We start from the raw sequence: 24,411 nt of genomic DNA, 5'->3' as shown, positions 1-24,411 counted from the left end.
TCTACACTTTTAATCATTTCTGCAGCTCTCCACTGAGCTTCCCCTAACTTGTCCACCACTGCGCCAAACTGTGGTGCCCAGAACTGGGAACAATACTCTAGTTGATGTGTTGTCTCTATAGAGTGGAAGAATTCTTGTGCCTTGCTTACAGCGCTCCTGCTAATACATCTCCAACTGATGTCTTCCACCCTGAACCCATCCCTTTTTCCCCCTGGCAACAGTATTACATTCTTGACTCATTTAGTTTGCAATCTATTGTAACTCCCAGATCCTCTCTCTGGGGTACTCCTTCCTAGGAAGTCCTTTCAATTTTGCATTTGTGAAATTGAAGGGCCTTCCCTAAATGTAGTATTTTGCATTTGTCCTTCTTGAAGTTTCCCAGGTTATTTCAGACCTTTTCTCCAGTATCTCAGATCACTTTACTCTAATTGTCTTCTAAAGTGCTTGCGATTCCCCCAGCCTAATAATTCCTATAAACTTTACAACAACTGAACTCTCTATGCCATTTGCTAAATAATTTATTAAGATATCTAGCAGAATTGGATTCCTCTGGGACCCCATTAGCAATACCCTTGCGCTTCACTCTGAAGCACTGATAACTATGCTGAGTAGTTTTCCAAGCAGTGGTGCACTCACCTTATAGTAACAGAGGAAAGCATACCAGGTAAACAATGAAATGAGAAATTGCAAAGCTTCCCCTAACAACTGGCATTTTAAACTAAGATTTCACTATTTATTTAGGGAGTTAATGGCATTGGGGAGCCACCCCCAAGTCTGAAAGGTCAGAAAACAAAGACATTCCCCAAAATGAAGCTCCCAGAGACAAAACTCTGGACCAGATTCAAGAAGAAAGCAAGCAGAGTAGGCACCATGCCTGATGAAACAAGAAGACTAGCTGTCATCACCAAGGACAGAGCCCAGCTGGAGTACCTGTCACTGTCTGTAGTTTGCAGCTCAGCTGGGGCACCTGTCACTATCTCTCGGAGAGAGAGCTGAAAAACCAGCCTAGAAATAGGCTCTCACCTGACACACACAGCCATAAATATGTATCTATAAAACAAAGCCTAAAACAGGGATCTGCAACCTGTGGCTCTTTAAGGACATCTTTGTGGCTACCAACCATGGAATTGCAAAGAAAAAAGAAAAAACTCCTGATTATTTTCAATAAACGGTGAACATCAGAAAGTCCAACCATGAACAGCTCATGTCTAAATAGTAAATGATATGTGATCACAACACACTGGATAACTCCCCCTTTAATATGTGCAATGCATTGTGGGATATGATACTATAGCTGTGTTTTGATTGCGTTGCTAATAAAGTCTTGCTTTTGAAAAGAAAAAGGAAGCTTGTGGCATTCCTGCTGTGAAGGCAACACACATTTTAAGAAAAATACCTGAAATTAAACATGCAGTAAAATTGGCATAATTAAAGTAGGTTTGGGAGTGAAAGCCAGTAAGATAGTGGTACAAACACATGTAAAGTGTGCGGTAACAGTATATGTAAAAAGTCTGTGAACATCTTACAGTAAACATGTATTGCATAACAAATCATTGTGCGCGCTCTGTTTTTAAAATCGAGGTTACAAAAATATGGTTTGACATAATTTATTAAGGACTGTCTCATATTCACGTGCATTGTGGCTCTTGATTTTTTTACTGAATTCAAAAGAAACAGCTCTTCTTGCTATTTTGGCTGCTGACCCCTGGGATAGATGCATTTTTTGCTGAAGTTTAATTCATCTAAAACCCATGCTGTTAGCATTGAAAGTCTTGTTATGTAATTCCACTTGTGAATGTACCCTACAGCAAATTTAAGCGTGTATTAAAAGCACTTTATATAGAAATTGCAAGTGATTGGTGAAATCAAATTAAGGCAAACCTTTGCTGAAATATAGTGACTATATTCAAACTTAGTAACCACATTCACTTTTACTAATAGCAGATCATTTACACTGTGCTTAAAATTGTCTGATGTTTTTTACTGCTTCTAATGAATCCTTGGAAAAGTGATATGGATGGTTATTTTAGAATACAAGACACTGAGCTGGTTTTTAGCCACTGGAAGAGAAGCTGCATTTTCTTTTATGATTTAGCTAGATGTAATTAAACAGATATGCTTACATAAAGTCAAAACTTTAAATTTAAAAAAAGAGCATGAGTGAAAAGACTGTTTCAATATAGCGAAACAATCTTCCAACAAATTCCTCTATAGCGAACCTTCAAGTAGCGCGATTTCGATTTGTACTTAACTTACATTAATGCGAGTTAGGTGCAAATTGAAACACGCACAACCTCTGGCCCCTGCTCCCCAGCTGGGCGAAACCATGCTGCAAGCCTCTGTCTGCACGCTGGGCTCCCCAGCTGGGAGACATGGGGGGCCGCATGGCTGCCGCTCACTTCCCCCAGCTGCCTGCTGCCTCAAACACCCGCCCCCAATTTACTCAAAATTTGAATTAAGCAGAGGTTGCCCAGGACACAAACTCCATGCAAATAGAGGGATTACCATACTATTTTGTGTTTAGTTTCAATTTTAGGAATATTGCCTCCTATGTTAGTAAGACCACCACTGGCAATTTGCTAGTTTATCCATTTTTGTGGTATTGCCCTTACTGACCAAGTGATTTTTCCAGGCCACAGTTCTACATATCTAATGTATATGATTGTAAGTTTGTAAGAAACCCAAATGTATTCAAAAATCTTAGTAGGGCTTTTAAGCTTGTATTACAATTTATAAGAGGCTAGAGAGGGCAGTGAATTATCCGTTATGTCTCTAAGGGATGCAAGTGAATTCATACACATAGCAGCAGAAACAAAACTAGGAAGTCTTTTCTAAAAAGCTGGGTAAAAAGGATAACAGCACATTGTTCCACTCAAAAAGTTCTCAAAAAAAGAAATGGATATAAACTTAGTTTCCTTAAAAGAAAGCTTAGATTCTAAAGATAACAGCATTAATGTTTTTCTGCACTCATGATTATTTTACGCTATCTCACAAGGAAGCCATGAGAGTATCTATAGTACTTATTTTGATGCATAGCAGTAGGTGGGGGGGGGGGGGGGGAAATGTATTTATAAACTGAGACTTTTACTTTTCATAATGGATGTCTGTGGCCAAAGGAGTGGTAGAGAAAATAGCTACTGGGGAGTGGGGTAGGGGGAGAGGAATTCCTACTCCTTGAGAGTGGGGGGTTAAAAAACGAAACACTAGTTACATATACCACAAAACACTGTCCTGAAAAGAACATCTCTCATATAAAACTTTGCTTATGAGCTTTTAGTCATAGCATCTAGAGCAGTGGTTCCCAAACTTTTCAGCATCATGCCCCCCACCTTTTGATTTTTGAGAAACTCTCATGTCCCGCCGCCTCTTATTTACCATCAGCCATCCCCCCTTTTAACAAAAAGTTCAATTTGTACCCCTACACATCAGAAGTCAAAAAATATATATTTGCGTTTTGTGGTGTGAAATTTGAAATTGTATTTATTTATTTTTTTTTAATGGCAGAGGTCTTCAATCTTTCTACACCCAATATCACTCTTTAAATATCAGGGCAACACCCAAGACCCTCTTGAGGCCCCACCCTCTCCATTCGCCTCCTCTCCATCCTTTGCTGTCCCTAACTTTTACATCATCCTCGGAGGGGGTACAGGCTCTGGGGTGGGAATGAGGGGTTTGGGTGGGAGAGGGGTGAAAGGTGCAAGCTTTTGAAGAGAATTTGGGTACAGGAAGAGGTGGCGAATGGGATGCTGGCTCAGGGAGGGGGCTCCTGGCTGGAGAGTGTTGAGGTCAGGTGGAGTGTTGAGCAAACCACAGGCTTATGGATGTGAGGGTGCAGGAGTTCAAGTTGGGGTGCATGATGGGCTCAGGACACAACTTTGCAGTGTGTGGATTGTATCGAAAGACTGGGGGTGTCCAGTGTATGACAGGCTCTGGATTGAGGTGTGTGTGGGGATGAAGGGGTGTTATAACGCTGTAGCCAAATATGTCCAACACAAACATTTCAGCGTTGTCTTTCTTTAGGGGAGGGGCAGGGAACCACTCACCACAGAAAAATAGGTCGGGACCACACAAGTGAGATGCCACAAAAAAAAACAACCCATCCTCCAAGTCCCCCCAACCCCACTGATGTGTCCCCATCTGAGACACCTCCCTCCTCAGCACCCCAGCCACATGCGCGGAGGGTAGGTAGGACTGAGGTTCAAGGCCTCAGGTCAGATTAATTCTTCTGGGGTTCCAGGGTTAGTGGAATTTGTGGGGCCCCCCACTCTGAGGTGGGACCAAAAAATGAGGGATCCAGTGTAAGGGACAGGGCTTCCAGTGAGTGGGATAGGGATGGGTGAAAAATTTGGGTGGAAAATAGGGTCACAGGAGCAAGCTGGGAGTAGGTGTCGGGCCAGGAGGTAGGGGGCAGGAGCAGGGTGCTGGTGGAAGCTGGAGAAGGGTGCTCGTGGGACCTGGGGCCCGAGGGAAGGGAGGTCTGGGCAAGGGGGCAGTGTACTTGTGGGGGTCTGGCCAGTGTACTCGTGGGGGTATGGGTGAGGGGAGGAGACAGCTCAGCTGTTACCTGGGGGTCCTGCAGCTGCACACCAGGTCCAGGGTCTCAGGAAGCTTGTGTCCTGATTCCCCTCACCAAACAGCCAGCATGTTTCCTGAAAAGTGGGGTCTGTTGCCCACTGGTGACTTCCTTCCACCTGCTTCCTTTCTTGGCCAGGGATAATGGGAGTCCCAGATCCGCACCAACTCTGACTGCTCAGGCAGTGTGCAGCTGCCACGAGGAGCAAGGAGCAGGGTGCATGCTGCCTGAGCAGTTGGAACTGGTGTGGACCCAGGGCTCCTACCCCCCTCCCCCCCCGCTCCTGGCAGGAAGGCAGCAGCTGTAAGGAAGTCACTGGTGGGCAACAGATCTTGCTTTTCAGGAAACGTGATGGCTGTTTGGGGAGGGGAAGCAGCACACATACTTCCTGACATGCTGACTCTGGTGTACAGCTGTGGGACTCCCCTTCCCCACGCTGCAGAAAGCTAGCGCTACCTCCATTTTTGCAGGCGGTAACATCAGCACAGGCTCTGGGTTGCCTCATGCCCTCCTGCCCCCCAGGTATTTCTTCACGCCCCCCCCAGTGTGGGAACCTCTGATCTAGAGACAGTGCAGACTATAGGTCATTTAGTTCACATTCCTGGCAATCGTGGATTATTCTCTGTTTCACATGTGTCAGCAATGTCACCAGTCATAGTTTTACACATTCCAGAAAAAAAAAATCACCAGAGCTTGTAATTTTTTAGGAAAGTTTAGCAGTTAAATTCCCTCCCCCACAAAGGCTTTCCTTTGGATCTTCTCAGATTGTGCCATCCATAGCTAGAGCGACGAATGCCAAGTATTAAGAGATGTAATTCACACAGCTCAAATTGCAATTTTTTTTTTTAAATCAGAACACTTCTATCTTCAAAATAAAAAACATTCTTTATCATAACCCATTTCGTCCCACTTCCTAAGCAGGCAAGGTTACTTTCGTTAACAGGGCTTGCTCCCAGTCTTCTCTAACAATTTTTACACAGTCTATTGCATAGATCCTTGAAGGCCAATCCCCACAGTTTGGGGGGGGAACCCACCCCTCATCACTGATGTGCCTGGTTTTTATAAACGAAAGGATGAATTCGTACTTTAAAATTCAGCTATGGTGTGTAATTCTTCCGTTTCTGTTACAGAGAGCACTAATTTCAACACGGAAAAAAAAAACCTGAGTGCTGGAAATCTCAACTATAGACAAACTAGATATAAACCCACCATTTACTGCTTAAAAATGTCAAAAAGAAAAAAATTAACTGACCAGACACATCTAAAGCCACAAGTATCGCACCCCACAGCTAAGGCCTTAAATTATTATTCCCTCTCCAATGCAAAACGCTCTAGGAAAAATAGTAGTATTATTGACTCCTTAGAATTGTTCCACCATAAAACAGACATGAAACAACTCTTCACATCTATAAACTTAAGAAAAAAAATTTAAATCACAAAAATAGATGAGATACAGTAAAAGCTATAGAATAAAGTGGAAAACACTTAAAGTCAAAATGAAATGAACACAATATGATAGGAGAATAAAGTTTGTGATAAAAAAATCATAAAAGCCAGGAGAGAAAAGCAGAAAGTAAAATATTTTAACTTTTCTGGGAATACATAGAGGAGAAGAAAGCATGGTTTCAATGGGCAAAGTAAAGTTCTCATCTCATGAGTGGGCACTGAAAAGGGAAAAAAAGCATTCATACACTGCACGCAAGTCTCAAGTTCTCTCTCTTTCTAGGGTACTAGTCATATTGTGATTTTATGGATCCTATATGTCCGTGACTGCAGATCACCGCCTTGCCCTACAATCACTTATAGGTATCCATGATGCTCTCTGTGAAAACTAAAAGCAATGAGATGATTCTAGAATAGTCTGATACTCGGTACAAGAGTTAAACATGCAAGTTAATTCGTTCACTATGGAAGGGTTTGAAGCCATTTTGCTGAAAAAGTGCTACTGTCATCCTACTTAAAGTTATACATGAAGAGAGAACCAAGACTACAAAGAGAAGTGCTGATTTCCACTCACCTCCTAACTATAGTGTTCATAAAGGAAATAAGCTCAATAAGAGTCAGAGCTGTTGCAACATGGTTCTTCAATCTGTTAAAGCCACTGGCATGAACCCTACTTTAAATTAGCCACCTACGTACAACATACCAAAGATGTTGTGTACAGTTATCTATGACAAGTCCACATATCTCTAACCAACAGACTATATAGTTGCATCTGAGAGTACTGAAGTAGTGGAGTGACACTCCATACATCAGGCTGGACATTCACAGAACACTGTGTTGGGTGCAGAGCATAAGAATCTAAACAGAACAGGAAATTGAGTATACGACCATAAATATTTTTTCAAGTTCCAGGGGAAAAAAAAACAACTGAAAGCAAAAAATGTAAATACACTCATCCCTCGCTATATGAGCACAATTGGTTCCCAACTTTCTGCTTGTAGGCAGAAACTCATAAGAGGGACACTAAATTCCTATTAAATTACATGTAAAAGTCTCTGATAGTTCTAGGGCTCCCAACTTGTGGAAGGAGTGGCAGCAGGTGGTGCTGCTTTTGAAAGGTGAGCGAACCTTGGGTTGGGGAGGGTTAAAGGCTGGGGGTAGTTTGGGGCTCTGAGCAGGAGGGAGAGTTAAAATCTGGCGACAGGTTGGGGGGGGTGCAGGCTGCTGTGGTTTGGGGCTGGCGGGAGTGGGGGGGGGTCAGGCTGTGGGCCAGTAAGGGGGTCTGGCTGCCACTGTTTGAGGCTGTGGTGGGGGGGGTCAGGTGGGGGGGGCCACAGGGGTCAGGCAGCAGGGGGGTCTGGCTGCAGACTGGTAAGGGGGTCTAGCTGCTAAAGTTTGGGGCTGCGGGGATCAGGCCACAGGGCCGTGGTGGTTATGGCAGGGGGGGGCCATCCGGCTGCGGGGATTACAGACGGCAGGGGGAGGGGGACGTCAGGCCATGGAGGGTACAGGCCGGCGGGGGGGAGGATCTGGCTGCAGGGTCGCAGGCATTACAGGCATCAGGGGACTGGTCAGGCCACGGGGACATGGGGGTTACAGGTGGCGGAGGGGGACATCTGGCTGCAGGGCCCATAGGGTGTCGAGCTGCTGGGGGTATGGGTTGTGGGGGGAGGGGCAGGTTTCAGGCTGTGAGGTTGGTAATGGGATCTAGCTGCCACGGTTTAGGGCTGTGGGGGAGAGGGGTGGGTCAAGCAGGTGTGGGGGGCCTGGCCACAGGGGCATCAGGCTGCCACAGTTTGGGGCTGCTGGGGTGGGGGAGTGGTCAGGCTGCAGGGCCAGCAGGGGGTCTGGCTGCAGCAGTTGGGTTGTGGGGCGGGTGTCAGACTAGGGGGTTGGAGCTGCAGGGAGAGGGTAAGGCTCATATTAGCAGTATTAGCTGGGGGGAGGAGTTCACTTGTAGAGTGAACTAAGGTAGATAAATGTGTCCCTCGTTTAAGCAAGTACTCAAATAAAGTACTCGTTTAATGATGGATGAGCGTACTGAGAAATTTAGAAAAATATTATGGTCAACTGACAGTAATTATACAAGCTGAACCTCTCCAGTCCGTCACCCTTGGGACCTGAACAGTGCTGAACCAGAGAATTTGTCAAACCATAGGAGGTCAATGTTGTTTACCTGCATTATCAACACTTCCATTGCTTACTGAATTCTTAGGCTACATCTACACTAGAGAGTTTTTTCAGCTGACAAAACAGCTGTTTTGCTGACAAAACCCACAGACCATTCAGATTCCCAAGGCGTTCTGTCAACAGAACACAGCACTTTTGTTGACAGCTGTACCTCGCTCCCTCAAAAGGTGTAACGTCTCTATCAACAGAGATCTGTCAACAGAAAACCGATCTGGATGTTCCAGGGGCCCTCTGTAGGCAGGCAGGGCTTTCAGGACACCAGGCAGCCCTGTCTGCTGTACTTTCAGTTGGCTGTTTTGCTGATATCTGCTCTATTCGCTCTGTCTGCCAACAAACAATTCTGTCAACAAATCTGCATAATCTAGACATATCCTTAAAAGACACAGAGGTAAATTACAGCTAAATAACGGCACAGAACACTGAGGGCCAAGACTGTTGGCTGTACAGAAGCTTTATGCGACCCTGGGAAATTTGGTCACATCGATGACAAATGGATATCTGGCTAATTAAAGTCAAGCCAAACCTCGGCTGTTACCAGATCAGAGTGCTGAACTAGAGATATTCAGACTGTGTTCTGAGATTTCATAACAATCCCTACCTGCTATCAGTGCATCTCCACCTGCTGGGGTTCCATTTTCTTGCTGAGCTACAAGTGATTTCAAAATAACTTGTGTTGCTCCCAGTCTTGGCAGGGTGACATGTGTAAGAAATGGCAAATTATTTTTCTTTGCAAATGCCTGACTTGTTTCCCTCCTTTTCCTAAGAAAGCCGCCCTCTGGAAACAGTACAATCCACTTCCGGTCACGGCTCCTGTAATGTCTGTCTAAATGCTCCTTTAGTAGGACAAGTTGCTGGTCACGGTGAGCTTTTCCCTGGAAGGTAGGAAGGGGAAAGAGAGAAAGAAAGGTTAAAATATTTTAAGTAGTCTTAAAATCTAAGCAGATTTAAATTTTTTAAAAACACTTTGAAATACAACCAAGTTTAAGCACTATCTTTTCTCAGAGCATCATCATCATCAATTACTATGGGCTCAGCGGCCATTGGTGTCTGATGCCTATCTCACTATTTCCTTCCATCTTTCCCTGTCCAGTGCAGAATGGCTTAGTTTCTGTAGACTAGCTCCGCACCCATCTACTATATCATCAACCCGTTCTCTGTGGGGTCTGCCTCTCCTATTCGAACAGTCCATTATGCTAAACAACAGGGTCTTGACTTTTTGTTCATTATTCATTCTGCAGATATGCCTGAATAGCTGTAACTTCTGTTGTATAACCTGCAGTAGGTTCTCTTTCAGTTATATCTTCCTATACAATTCCTCATTGGTGACCTTCTGCGTCCATCCTATTCTCAGGATCCTTCCAAAACAACTCCTCTTGAACACCAACATCCTGCTCTTTGAATCATTCAGCTATTGCCCATGTCTCACATCTGTATAGCATGTTGCTGAATACAAACATTTTCAAGATGCTCAGCTTCACTCCTAAGCTAATTGCTTTGCTTTTCCAGATCTTATCTATCGCCTTCAAACTCGCTCTTGTATTTGCTGTTCTAGCTATTTCTTTCTTACAGTCTAGATCATATATCATGTTGCTCCCCAGATATGCGAGCTCCTCTACATTCTCTAGTTCAATCCCTTCTACAATGATCCACCTTCCTATTTCCTTATCTCCAAATACCATTGTCTTTGTTTAATTGATGTTCATAATCTGTCCGGACCGCTTCCCTTCCTCATTTAGCACCCGCACTGTTCTTGCTAGCTTCTCTTCATCTTCCTTGAAGACAACTCTATCATCTGCAAATCTCAATTTGTTAATTCTCATCTTGTGCACTGATATCCCTTCTACCTCTTCCTTGATCTTGCCCATTGCTCTCTCTGGGTTTGGGATGAAGATACTCGGTGATATCTGATGTCCTTGTCTCATACATCTACTTGTTCTAAACCAACTACTCAACACTCTGTATGTTCTCACTGCTGCCTCTGCACTGTGGTTGCTATCCTTCAACAACCATAACAATCTGCTGTCCACTCTGTACAACTCCAACACCACCCAAGTCACTTTCTGAGCTATATGTTCCAATGCCTCCTGAAAACTGACAAAGCAATTGTAGATGTTCTTTCGTTGAGCTTTCTCTGCTATCTGTCTTAGTGCCAATATCTGCTTTATGGTATTTCTATCTTTCCTGAATCTAGCTTGCTCATCTGCTAGATGTTCTTCTACCTACGATCTCAGCCTCTCCGTCAGTATCATCATCAGCACCTTGCCTAGATGACTGATTAGGGCAACTGATGTGTAATTCTTGCTGTACTACACAATAAACCAGGGGTTGGCAACCCCCGGCATGTATGCCACTTTTGGCATATAAGCTGATTTAGAGCGGCATGTGACAGTGTTCTGGCCGGACCCCTCCTCCCCCATAAAGCATGGGAGGGGGCCAGAGCCTTCCTCTCAGTGCACCCCTCCCCTCTGAGCCTCCTCTGCAGGGCTGGGGCTAGAGTCCTGCCACGGCCTGAGGCTGGAGTGTGAAGCCCCATCTGTGGGGCTGTAGCCAGGGCCAGAGCCAGAGCCCCTCTCTGCCTGAAGGTCCTCCACAGGGCTGGGGCCAGAGCTCCTGCTGTGGCGCAAGGCCAGGGCCAGAGATCCTCCTTTTTGCCATGGAGCCCTGGTGAAGGGGCTGGGGTTAGGGCATGGGGACCCTTCCATGATGTGGGGCTGGAGTGTGGGGCTGGGGCTGGAGTTCCCCCTTCCCATCCCCTTGAGCCCACTTTGCAGGGCAGGACCAGGGCCCCCACCCCCGAGCCTCCTCCATGGGGCCAGAACATCACCCCCAAGCCTCAGCTGTGACGCAGGGCCAGAGCGCCCCCTTCCCCCACCATGGAGCCCCTTTTCCAGGGCCCTAGTTCCCCTCCCCCATGAGCTTCCTCTGCCGGGCTGCAGCCGGAACCCGGCATGGAGTTCCTCACTGCAGGGCTGGGGCCACAGCCATCCCTCCCAGTAGCCCTTTCCACAGTGCAGGGCTGGGGCCAGAGCCCCTTTAGCAGCTTGGGGATGACGCCAAAGTAGGGGTGCCAGTAAAAGGTTAGGTGGGACACATGGAGCCCCGCCACCAGCCCCAGCCAGGGGCAGAGAATCTTCCCAAAAAGTTGCATGTCCCCATTTATGCAAAACGTCCAGTGGACATTTTTGCATAAATGCAGGAGACAGGATTTGTCACAGAAATTTGGGAATGTTTTGCAATCTGGCAACCCCCACTCCTCTAAGTCTCCTTTGCATCACAGGGGTGGGGCCGGCGCTCCCTCCACAGAGTGGGGCTGGGGCCAGAGCACCCACCATACTTTAAGTAGGACTATAAATGACTTTAAAATGTATCACCAGCACTCTGGCCATACACAGACATCAAAAGGTCAAATTTCAGCACTCCACCTTGGAAAGGTTGCTGATCACTGCAGTAAACCTTCAAAGCCAACATAAATATTATTTTCCCACAGGCACCCACTGATGGGCAACTCATTGCCACTCTCATAAGGAATGAAGAAAGTGAAGGTAAAACTCCTATTATGACCATTCTTTAATGTGCACTTACCTAGTTACAATGAGTTCTCCATAATATAGCAAACATGGAATCTAGAACATTATCCGTTAATGGGCCTCTGATCAAATTTGCCACAATTACAAGGTTTTATTGCAACTGCAAACTCAACCTGGAATCTAAGAATCAAGATGGGTTCTCCATCAGCAATAAAAATGGTGCAAGCCAAAAGTCTGCACTCATTGCTTTCACCCTTGTGCAACCCCATTATATTCAAGACAAAAGGATGGGGTAAGTTCTTCGGTAGGGTTGCAAAGGTTTAACTGAGACTAGAATTTAATTATTTTGATAGTATGTGAGCCAATCACAGAACTCTTCCCATTCTCCCAGAGTAGTGCTACCTGAATGTATTACTTGTTTGCTGAAGCTAGCAATTATGACAATGAAAACATCAGGGAAAGATCTTCTCTGCAAGAAGATACTATTTTTAAATGGAATTGAAATAACACCGTAAAATGAGGGAATCTCTCTCTATATAGTTTTTATACCTTACACAGTTTTGCAAAATGTGTAAGGTATGTAACAACATTTATAAAAAACAGACTTTTGATGCAGTAAAGAAATGAGATATTAGACATTTATTTTAAATAAATTAAAAATTTGCCAGGAAAAGTTCTTTTTTTATATAGAAATGAAACTTGAAAACAATTTATTAATGTAAAATATGGTGATTTTGTAAGAAATATTAATTCATATGAATTCCCTGAAAACATTCAAACCAGCAAGCATAAACTTTCATATTACTGCTTGTAAACACAAAATATTGCTAGGTGAAAGAGGAGTCATAGGGTACTTTTTGGATTCTATGGATGTAGGTGGTGACTGTCAGATTTATTTTTGGTGTGTGATCTGAAGCTACGTTTTCTTATCTGTTTATTTAGAAGACAAGAGAAATGCGTACACAGCTCTAAATAAATTCCTTACTAATATTTGTAGCTATGTAAGGCAAGTCATTCCTTTTATCCCATCTCCCCCATCCCACAATACAAAGCATTACTCATGACAAAATGATATCAGAAAAGTTGGCAACATGGCATAGTAAAAGCTTCATTACCTGGGACTCAGTTAAACCAGAAATCTAAATTAATGGGCATTTCTGATATCTCCCAATTCAAATATTCAGTCTAGTAACTGGGCTTAGTATACTATCCAGAAGAGCATGCAATTGCATACTATGCACTCTACTGTCATGCAAAAGAGGGAGAAGAAACAGGCTGAAATGAGGGATTTATTAAAAACAGCATTTTCCAGGGTATGTCCGAGTCTTTACAGATTCTACATTTACAGTGCTAATTGATGTTGATAATAATGAGCCTGAGGCACTGCAAGACCCTAAAATGCCTTCTGAATCAAAGAAAAAATAAGTTCAGTATACTTTAAGTATATTTTTAGTCATCTGAGATGTAACATGTACTGCCCATAGTGATATGTAGGGTTATAAGATAACGTTTTCTAGACAGGTGTATAATACACCTAAGTGCTTCAGCAAACCGACCACTCTGCAATGCAGTACTACTGCTGGATTGGTGGGTACCTGTAAATTTTATTCATTTTATTCTATTCTAATTTTTTGAAAAATCAATATTCCATTGACAAAAGTCTGACTCACAATTAACCAGCATATCTGATTAATCAGCACCTCCAATTCCCCCAATATAGCAATAACAGAGTTTTTACTGCAACTAGGCTGGGAACTCAGATAGTTATTAAGCCTGAAGTAGCAAGTGAAAAATGACTGACTTTTTGATATATTAAAAAAGTCTCAAAGAGCCTTTTAAAAACTATCAGACTCCGACTTCATACCATCATAGACTCATAGAATACTAGAGCTGGAATGGACCTCAAGAGGTTAAGTCCAGTCCCCTGCCCGTATGGCAGGACCAAGCACTATCTATAAATAAGACTTCCTCTTTAGTTGAGGAGGGAGCTAGTAATGTTAAAACAGACAGAAATCTGGAGCCAACTCTTACATGTTAAGAGGCCACTCGAACCATACCACTCCTTCACATGAATAAAGACTTACAGGTTTGGGCTCTTTAGCTGCAATTCTCTCTGTCTTCAAGTGATATAAGAGATCACATTGAGCAGGTTCTATGGGCCAGATTTGCAGCTGGTGTAAAATGGCATCACATAATTGAAGTCAATGGTACTAATCAATTTACAATGCTGAGACTCTGGCCTTATAGCTCAGCTATACCAGAACACAGGGTTACAGTTATATACTTGCTTGTACTTTGTGTGTATAGTGTATTTAAGCAACAAAATACATATGCACATTGCATAAATACTAACAAAATTATATATTAGATAACCAACATAAAATTAGCAAGTAATTTTAAGTGCAAGTGTGACAAGTTAAAAAGAAACGCTAGTTTCTTCAATGCTAATGCTGAAGACTGGTCTTTACTAAAAACCTCAGTGTCCTCCCTGCACCTCCAGATTCAAAAGCAATCCATTATAACCTTCACAGATAAACTTACACCAAGGTGGAATCATTTTGAAAAGCCTGAGGCGAATCTGACAAGACATTTGGAAGACATGGAAGAAGTCCAAGAACTGAGCTATTCTCACTAGGGATATTGTCCTAATGTTATTTTGGTTTGAGAACTCAAAGATGGCTATATCTAGAAATTGCACTGTACTAATGCTTTCAGTAGTTTTTACGGGATTATTTTTAAGGGCGATGGGGTGATTCTGTATGACTGAAATATGACCATGTAGATCATTAATATTGCCACTGTGATGTTTTCAGGAATTGCTGAAATTGTCTACCATGTAAGGTACCAATGGAAAAGATGTGATTTTCTAAATAAAATGATGCCATTTATATACACTTTTTTGTACCTGAAGTTATCACAGAATCATAGAATATTAGCACTGGAAGGGACCTCGAGAGGCCATCAAGTCCAGCCCTCCTGCCCTAATGGCAGGACCAAGTACTGTCTAAACCATCCCTGACAGACATCTATCTAACCTGTTCTTAAATATCTACAGTGATGGAGATTCCACAACTCCCTTGGCAATTTATTCCATTGTTTGATCACCCTGACAGTTAGGAACTTTTTCCTGATGTCCAACCTAAACCTCCCTTGCTGCAGTTTAAGTCCACTGCTTCTTATTCTAGCCTCAAAGGCCAAACAGAACAAGTTTTCTCCCTCCTCCTCATGACACCCTTTTAGATACCTCAAAACTGCTGTCATGTCACCCCTCAATCTTCTCTTTTCCAAACTAAACAAGCCCAATTCTTTCAGCCTTTCTTCATAGGTCACATTCTCTAGACCTTTAATCATTCTTGTCGCTCTTTTCTGGACCCTCACTAATTTCTCCACATCTTTCTTGAACACTGAATGAATATTTGCATTATATATTTCCCAAATGTGTTTGTTCCTGAGATAACAAACAGATAAAACCTACAATGAAGCCAGACACCTTTGCGTTCATGGATCATTAAAGGCAATTAACTATCACTATGGGGCATAGAAGTCGTCATTCCACCCAGATGGCTCTTCCTGCAGACACCTTAGCCTCCAAGTAGCCAATGGGTGGGCCTTATGAGACAGCAAGCCATTTAAGGATGTGACATACTCATGTGATCCTAGACTCTTGTACCTGTACTTTTTCTGTGGTATGAATTTTGCTTGGGACAGTAAAATTCCATGCAAGTGGCACTGGGTATAAAAGATCCTTGAATCATCTCCACTCTGCCACTCTCCTGCTCTGATTCTCTGGACTATGAAATTACAACTCAGAGGAACATAATGTTTATGGACTGAGGACCTTCTATTCTTTTGGAAGTTACCAGAGATTTTGCAAGCAGCGTTTTTGTTTTTTTTTCCCCATCACATTACATATCCATTACATATCTGAAATAAGAAATTGGCAATGATTTTAGGTATATGATCTATTAATATTAACCCTTTGAAATCTCTTCTTTTCCCCTATAAACAAACCTTTGTTTTAGTTGTTAAATGACAGGCAAAAGAATGATTACTGGGTCAGAGCTGGGTTCTACAATGACATGGATCTGTGAATGATCTCTTGAGATCAGAAGAATCCTTTCATGAAACTGGTTTTCAATAGTCTAGTGTTTGGGTGGTGACACAAGGGCTGGAATGCGTAACTGCATTTTTGACTTAGGGTGCATCTACACATGGTAATAAAGTCAAATTTATTGAACTCGAACTTTTAACACTAGATTTTACAAATTCAAAGCTGAGTGTCCAAAACTGCTCACAAACTCAACTTAGTATGTCCTCACCAGATTGCCTAAATTCAACTGTAGCAGCAGTGCATTGTGGGCACCTATCCCACAGTCCCCGCAGACCCGTTGCATTTTAAGATTCTGTGCCACTGTCTCATGGAGAAAAAAAGTCAATGCAAGTGCTTCTGATGTCATCATCCCAGAATGCACTTTCTTCACATCCCGCTGAAAAGAAATGGGCAAAGGATTTTTGTGCCACTTTTACAGTGGCTGCTACCCACCATTATAAAGCACAACATGGATCCAGAGATGCTTCAATGTTTGGTGCAGTGTTTTGTGACGACTTCCTCCACCATGGCACAGTATATTCTGAACGTAATGGCCATGCACTATCAGTGGATTGATGCAAGAGGCACTAATGGACATGAAGATTTGGAGAATAGCAGCATGGTATTGTTGGCAGCACTGGAGTCACTGCACAGTGTAGACTGCAGGTTCTGAAGCTGTGAAACCAGCTCAGACTGGTGGGATCGTGTCGTTCTGCAATCATGGGACAATCAATGGTGTCTGCAAAACTTCCACATGCATAAGACCTCTTTCATGGAACTTTGGGAAGTGCTGTCTCCCACCAATAACAGAATGAGACCTGCTTTGACAGTTGAGATGTGTGTGGCAACTGCTCTGTGGAAGTTTGTCATGCCAGACAGCTACTGGTTAGTGGGAAATCAATTTGAGTGGGCAAATCTTCAGCGGGGTCTGTTATCATACAGGTAGCCAAGGAGATCAATAAACCCCTCCTACGAAAGACATTGACTCTGGGGAATGTGCAGGATATAGTGGATTGATTTACTACCATGGGGTTTCCTACCTGATAAGGAGCCAGAGATGGAGCACACATCCATATGCTGGCTCTGGATTACCAGGCCTGAGAGTACATTAACTGTGAGGGGTACTTCTCTCTAGTGTTGCAGGCACTGGTGGATCACAAAGGTCATTTCACCGACATCAACATGGAGTGGTCGGGAAGGCTACATGATGCCTGAATCTTTAGGAATTCTGGTCTGTTTATAAGACTCCAGAGTGGTACTTTCTTCACAGACCAGAAAATAAACCTGGGGTGGGGGTGTGGAAATGCCCATAGTGATTCTTGGTGACCTTGTTTACACTTGTTCCCTTGGCTCATGAAGCCACACACAGGCACCCTGGACCTCAGTAAGGAATTATTCAACAACAGGCTGAGAAAGTGCAGAATGGTGGTAGAATGTACCTTGGACCATTTAAAAGCTAGGTTCAGGTCCCTTCTGACCCACTTAGACCTCAATGAAGAACACACTACACTGGTCATTGGGGCCTGGTGTATTCTCTACAGCATGTATGAGGTGAAGGGGGAGAATTTCAGGCCAGCATGAGGGGGAGAGGAAGTGATCCTGGCCAAAAATGATCAGCAACTGAATGCAAGAGCTAACAAGAAAGCACAGAAAGAGGCAATTAAAGTCAGAGATGCCTTGAAAACCAAGTTTATGAACGAGTGTGAAGGGCATTAACTAGAACCCCCTGAACCCTGCCCCACGCATGCTGTTTCCTTGTCCTTTATGAAAGTGTCTCCAACCATGTGACAACCCTCACTACCACACCCAGCCCCAAAGCATGGATCCATAAACATGTTAGCTAATGAAACAACACTTTCTTTCTCCAACCTACAATGTTTTTATTTAAGGGGCCATAATGTTAGAGTGGTGGGTAGAAGGAAAACAAAAGGACAACAAACCCATAGTTCATATGTTAGCCTCTTTCTTGTGGGTGATTCCCTGGGGTATGGGTTCAGGGTTCACTGTGACGTTCCCCCTACTTGTTCTGGGTCCCCAACAAGAGGAGGTGGCAGAATGTGCAGAAGAAGGAGGTATGCAAGTGGGAGTGTAGAGCCCCAAAGAGGGGAGGGGACTGATTCCGCAGGGGGAGGTCTGGGAGGCATGGAGTGCCCAAGGGATACAGGGCCCCAACCAGGGGAGGAGAAAGAATGTGAAAAGGGTGGCATGTAATGAGGGTGCCTGGAGTGGCCAGGGGATACAGGGCCCCAGTGAGGGGATGGGAATGAGTATGGACAGGGTGGTAGTAATGGGGTATGTATTGGACAAGGGGTGCAGACTCTGAGCTGAGTTTGATTTTTGAAGCATTGCTTCCATGATCTCCATCTGCCTAGTCATTACTGACAGGACTGATGTATTCATTTTGCTTGATTATCCACTATGTTTTTCCTCTACTCTCTCAGCTCTCGTTTTTCTTTTACTGCCACTTAATCCACCATCATAAACTGATGTGACTTCTTCATCCTCTGCATTTTTGGCAGCCTCATTTCAGGGGCACTGGGGCCTCTACTCCAGGTTGCAAGGTCATTTCCTTGAAAAAAAAAGTTTGAAATATTAAGGCATTGTCAATAGCAAATTTTTTATCTTAACTTGGAACAATGAACATACTGATAGAATGCATGGCTGGCTGTTCCTATGGAAGAACACAGAGCAACTGCAAAGTTACTTTGTGGACTTTTAAGGCTGAAGAATGCATGATTCCAAGCAGACCAATATACGCTCTTCTGCAGCTGACATTTACCTTCAACGCAATGGTAAATATCAGTTCATGGGAAAAAATTCTGCTGCATGTCTGATCACCCGCTGGCCCAGGGGCATGTCCGATTAGCTGCTGGTGCGGCCTGCTGCATAGGCTTCTTAAAGCGGCACCTAGATTTTAAACCAGGCTGCTCCAGGAGTCAAAAGTCATTGAAAGCCACTGCAGAGGTGCAAGTGAACTAGGTGAGGGTCTGATAGTCTGCAGGCCCAGGGTGGAAGGGAGGGGCCGCCACATGGGTTCTTAAAGCAGCACCTGGCTTTTAAAGCAGGTTGCTCCAGGAGAGTATTTTTAAAAAAACAAACCAAAAAAAAACCAAACACCCACACCATTAAAAGTCACTGCAGGCATGCACGTGAACCAGGGCAGGGTCTGACTGCCCACAGACCCTGGAGGGAAGGGTGGGGTGTGTCCGCAAGGACACCAGTCCACAGGAACTGGGTCTGGCTTCAGCAAGGGCTTCTTAAAGCAGCGCCTGGATTTTAAAGCCACACCATGATTTAAAAGCCAGTAAAGCTGCACGAGTTTTGCTCTGCGCTGGGTGGGTCACAGGCAAAAAATCATTCGTTACCCACAAAACCTCCCATGCATTCTAGGTTGCCAGAGGAGACATCAGCCTCCTCAGAATAAGAAAAGGGATAAGGAAAGATTGCTCAGTCTGTCCAAATACAATGTTGGAAAATTTGGAAGAATGCTCTGTGGGCCCATCATTCTTGATTACTTAATGGCAGCTTGGCACGGTAAGGTGTCTTACCCTGGAAGTAGGAACAAGTTAGGGCTCCCCAAAAATCTCCTGAGGAGAGTCCAAATGTGCCTGTAAGACCACCAGTGAGATGTCCAAACAGGATCAGCCCTCCATCACCAGAAATATAAAGATGTTCTAAGGGAAAGGGGCATACAGACCCCCCCTCCCCAACTGCAACACAGTTATCAGTAGAAAAAAAGCACACTCACCAAAGTGCCCTCTCCAGCATCTGGGTTTGCCTCCAAAGCTGCCTCCTGGGATTAGGAGATGGTCTCCAATGTGAGAAACACATCCTACTTCTGCACTCAACTGGACCCTACTGTCATCCACCTCTTCCTCGTCCAACAAACCAGATCCCGCTTCACTATCCTGCCAAGCAACAGTTGCCAAGGAGTCCATGCGTTTTCTGGGAGAAGAGTTTGTGTCTGTACCCAGAATAGCATATAGCTAATCATAATATTGGCATTTCTGGGAAGATGCCCCAGACCAACGATTAGCTGCTTTGCACTTTTGGTAGTTTTGCCTCAGCTCCTTGATTTTAACATGGCACTGCTGAGCATTCCGGATATATCCTTTCAGAATCATGCCTTGCAATATCTTCACATAAATATCAAATTTTCTTTTGCTGGCTTTGAGTTGAATGAAGATAGCTTCTTCCCCCACACAGCGATGAAGTCCAGGATCTCCTAATGACTCCATACTGGGGTTCTTGTGTGACCCTGGAAACTTGTGGCTTCTAGGCGTGCTAGGTTTGCTGCACAGATAATCCCAGATGTCTGCTCTCCAAGCTGGCCAGAGAGGAAAGGAAATGGATTCAAAATTCCCGGGCTGACGACCACTGCTTCCTGTCACCTACTTCCTTCTCACCTAGAAAGCAGTGGAGGTGAAGCGATGACCAGAAAGGACACACCGAGGGGCACCGCGATAGTTTTGGAGGCTAATAAAACTGATTTTAATACCTCTGTCGTCTGCACTTGTATAGGTCAACATTGTAAAACCAACTTTTAGGAGTTACTCCTGGTGAACTCAGAATTACAAATGTCAACCTTAGAGCCCCTTAAAATCAACCTATTGAGTGCTGTGGTGCAGAATGTTGGTTTATAAAATCAACCTAAGACCCTTAAATTCAGCAATCTCCTAGCACAGACCTGGCTTTACTGTTAATAAGTGTGATAGAACAGAAGTCTACTTTCGTAAATAGTTTGGTACATCTCAGGATAGAAGAACTACCAATTTTGGGGTGAATCTGCTGTTTTTCAGTTTGTCACCCACTGAGGTATGGTGATGGAGATGGAACATGGTGATTTATTAAAAGAAATTTCTGCATAGATTTTGAAATCACAAGGGTCCACATAATGTTCAGCTTGCTTGTACTTCAAAATACACTCATCAGATGGCATCTTAAATACTGGATTGTTCTGGAAGCATCCAGCAGGTGGACATCTCAATTTGCCACACCCCTACACACACACAGTAAAGTTTACGTAGCCCCAATGAGATTGGTAACAAAAGTCACGTGCATACAAGAGGCCTCATGTTTTAATGGCCAGATCTTTTCAACCTCTCAAAAGATATGGATGGTGGATGAAATAACATCTAGATAACACTGAAACACCATCATAACAGACCAGAGGTGGCTCCTTATGGCTCCCGATGCTACAATTGCAAAGTAAAAAAAAACAAAAAAACAAAAACAAAAACAAAAAAAACCTTCTGATTGTATTTGATAAAAGGTAAATGTCCTGCAGTAAAGAGGTATTGCATTACAAATCATTGTGTGTGCACTGTTCTTAAAATAGGGATTACAAAAAGCATGATTTGACATTATTTATTAAGGACTATCTCATATTCACATGAAAAGTGGCATGAAAAGTTGTTTTTTTTTAAAACCAAATTCAGAAAAAACTGCTCTTCTTGCTATTTTGTTTGCTGATCTTGGTACTAAACAGTGTGAAAAAGTTATAATTTGGGGAGTCCATTTGGAAGAGTTAAGTAGCAGCTAAGATGTGGAGAAAAGTAGACAGCAGGGCCACAAAAGCAGTGAAAGTCCTTGAAAAAGGCTCCTTTTTTGGCTAGACTGTCAAAAATACCAGCTGAACAGAGATCAGGCAGTTGCTTTAGGATCTGCATTTGTCCAGCTGGTGACTAATGGTTCTGTAGCACCAACAATAGTCTTCATCTTGTGTGGAAAGAGCACGAGAGTAACAGCAACCCACTGTGTTGTAGTTCCTGGAGGGCAACATGCAACTTACTCTATGCCAGGAGTGGAGAAATAAGTGTAAATTCTATTTTCTAGTAGCAGACCTGCTGAGTGAAAGAAGAGCACCAGACACCCCCTTCCAAAAAAAATATTAGTTTCTAAAAGTAAATCTGCTGATGAAAGGAAGTGAGGAAATTGAGTCATTTTTATTATTATGTTGATGAAAGAAGATTACAGGGTTTTTTGTAGTTACTTTGCAATGAAAGAAATAGCATGCCTATAGGGTACATACCCACCAAAAACCATTACAAGAGAAAAATATGGATTTCTCTTTCACTGCTAGTACTCCCATTCCAGGTAGCATAAATCACTGGGTAATGAAAACTTGAGTCTGCAGTACCACAACATTTTTATAGGGGGCCAAAAAAAAAAAACAAACCAAAAACGTTATTGTGCTGCAAATTTCTGTTCAAATATACATTTGTTGCATTCGGTAGATGGGAAATTAGCAAAAACACATCCAGAAAATATCCTAATGTATAACCCATTAACTGATCTGCAGTTACTCTTTACGTATATAACTCAGTATTTGTTTTGTATGTGTACTAAATGCAAGTAAACAAGAAATAGACAAAGATGCATATTTTAAATTGTACCAGGTTCAGTTCTTCTCTCAAATTCAAAATGAGCACCACTAGGTAACTGAAGGTCATCCACAAAGCACTTACAGGTCCACCACTGGAGGTTGTTAATTTATTATGTAATAGGGCCTGTAAACTGCAAGGCACACCTCTAATCTCAAATGAAAATCTGACCTGAAATTTATATTTCCAAATAGATTCTCAATTACTCCACTTTAAAATACAGACTAGCCTCTTTCCTCAATGTTACACTATCCCAATTAACCTAGACCTCCTTGCATCCTACCAAACCCGAAAAAAAAAATAAAAGGAGTGGAACAGGGAAAAAGATGTATATTGAATGTCATACTTTGCATAAGTGGAATTAGATCCATGTTAGCTACCAAACCTTTTCACACTTTCATATTCCTGGAGGATTGTTTACTCTGTAGTAACAAATGAAAAAGTGATACAGAAAATCTCAGTAATCATTTATCTGTCAGCTTTTAGGATAATGCAGACAACAAGATTCATTGATGGTTACATATTATTAGTATTTCAGACTGATTCAGCACTATAGTATTCTATATTCATGGCAATGTAACTGTTAGACTAACAGACTTTGCTTAGAACAGTTTACATTTACTGTATGATTGTACAGTCTTCTAGCACAATGGGTCCATAACCTGGCTGAGGCCTCTAGAATCATATACATGTTAAATACAATTACTAAAACAAAAAGAAAAAAAATCAAATATTTTATATTAGTTCTCTATCTGTACATTTCAGTAGAAGGATTTTACTTTGTAATTCCCACTACAGAAGTAACACAGAAAAATCCTAGCACAAACACACTGAAATATTGCATCTTGAAAACTTAATGAAAAATAAAGCATTGAAAACTTAACAAAAAACAAAAGCAAACAAGGACACATCTAGGCACTACTATACATCTATTGTTTACCTGTCTTATAAAGAAATCTCCGTGGATTAGAGAGACAACCCCAAAGTTTGTGTACTTAAAAATATGATCCATCAGCCACATCATCTGACGGACAACCTGAAAAAGTTTAGAAAAGGTCTTGTCAGTATTTATTGAATGCTAAGAATCAGGCATGGGAGAGGGCCATCTTTTCAAAAAACCAACAACAACGTTCCCCACTCCAGTTGAACACACAAAAGAAAGTATCAGAGAGGTAGCCATGTCAGTTTGTAGCTTCGAGAACAACAAGACATCTTGTGACACCTTACAGACTAACAGATATTTTGGAGCATAAGCTTTTGTGGGCAAAGACCCGCTTCATCAGGTGCATGAGTGGGGGGGGTGGTTTCAGAGGGGTATTCAAAGAGTGGGGTCCCAGTAAGAGGGAGGGCCAGAGCTGACAAGGTCTATTCAGCAAGGTGGAAATGGCCCAGTATCAACAGCACTTACCAAAAGAGGAAAAAACAAGTCAGATCAGACAGGGGGATGTGAGCCTTCTTCAGAAGTTGAATGGGGAGATATTAGCACCCAAAGCGGAGAAGCTGATTTTGTAAGCTGTGAACCACTCCCAGTCTCTGTTTAATCCATGGCTAATGGAGTCAAATTTGCAAATAAATTGCAGCTCAGAGATTTCTCTCTCCATTTTATTTTTGAAACTTTTTTGTTTCAGAACTGTCACCCTTAAATCTGCCACTGAGCATCCAGGGAGACTGAAGTGTTCCCCCACAGGCTTCTGTACATTACCATTCCTGATGTAAAAAGAAAAGAAAGGCATTATCTCTTCAAAAAGTGAGAAGTAGTTCCATTTTGTTTTCTAGGAAGGAGCTCAACCTAACTGCTCTCCATAAAGTCAGCATTCAATTTTACCCTCCTACTTAGGCACACCACACATAGGCATCATGAATCTGACGAAGCGAGTGTTTGCCCAGAAAACCTTATGCGCCAAAACATCTGTTAGTGTATGAGGTGCCACAGGACTTCTTGTTTTTGAAGATAAAGACTAACATGGCTACCTCTCTGATAAAGGCACACCATATGTTCATGACACACTACATGGTGGGGGAGCATTCTGTTATCCCCATATTCATCATTTACATATAAAATGTGATATTTCACAAATACCTCACGTGAGGCATCAGGACAAGTTTATTACCTCCTAAAAGACATAGCTCTATCCAAAAGTGCATCATTAATGCACATAAGATCATATGGATTGTTTTGTATGTTTTTCACTAAAATATGCAGTG

The 24,411-nt window shown here is 43.0% G+C and overlaps 1 protein-coding gene across 2 annotated transcripts in view; it reads right to left on the bottom strand.

The window, feature by feature from the left end:
- LPGAT1 (lysophosphatidylglycerol acyltransferase 1) overlaps window positions 1-24,411 on the bottom strand; it is a 164,189-nt gene that overhangs the window by 59,995 nt on the left and 79,783 nt on the right. For both annotated transcript variants that reach the window (XM_074990010.1, XM_074990009.1), the window contains 2 exons: window positions 23,147-23,242; window positions 8,805-9,078 (listed from right to left, as the gene is read on the bottom strand). In XM_074990010.1, coding sequence (XP_074846111.1) covers window positions 8,805-9,078; window positions 23,147-23,242 — 370 coding nt within the window. The remainder of the gene's footprint in view (window positions 1-8,804; window positions 9,079-23,146; window positions 23,243-24,411) is intronic.

Source organism: Carettochelys insculpta, chromosome 3 (assembly GCF_033958435.1).
Source record: "Carettochelys insculpta isolate YL-2023 chromosome 3, ASM3395843v1, whole genome shotgun sequence".
NCBI lineage: Eukaryota > Metazoa > Chordata > Testudines > Carettochelyidae > Carettochelys > Carettochelys insculpta.
This window is presented reverse-complemented; position numbering and strand designations above follow the sequence as displayed.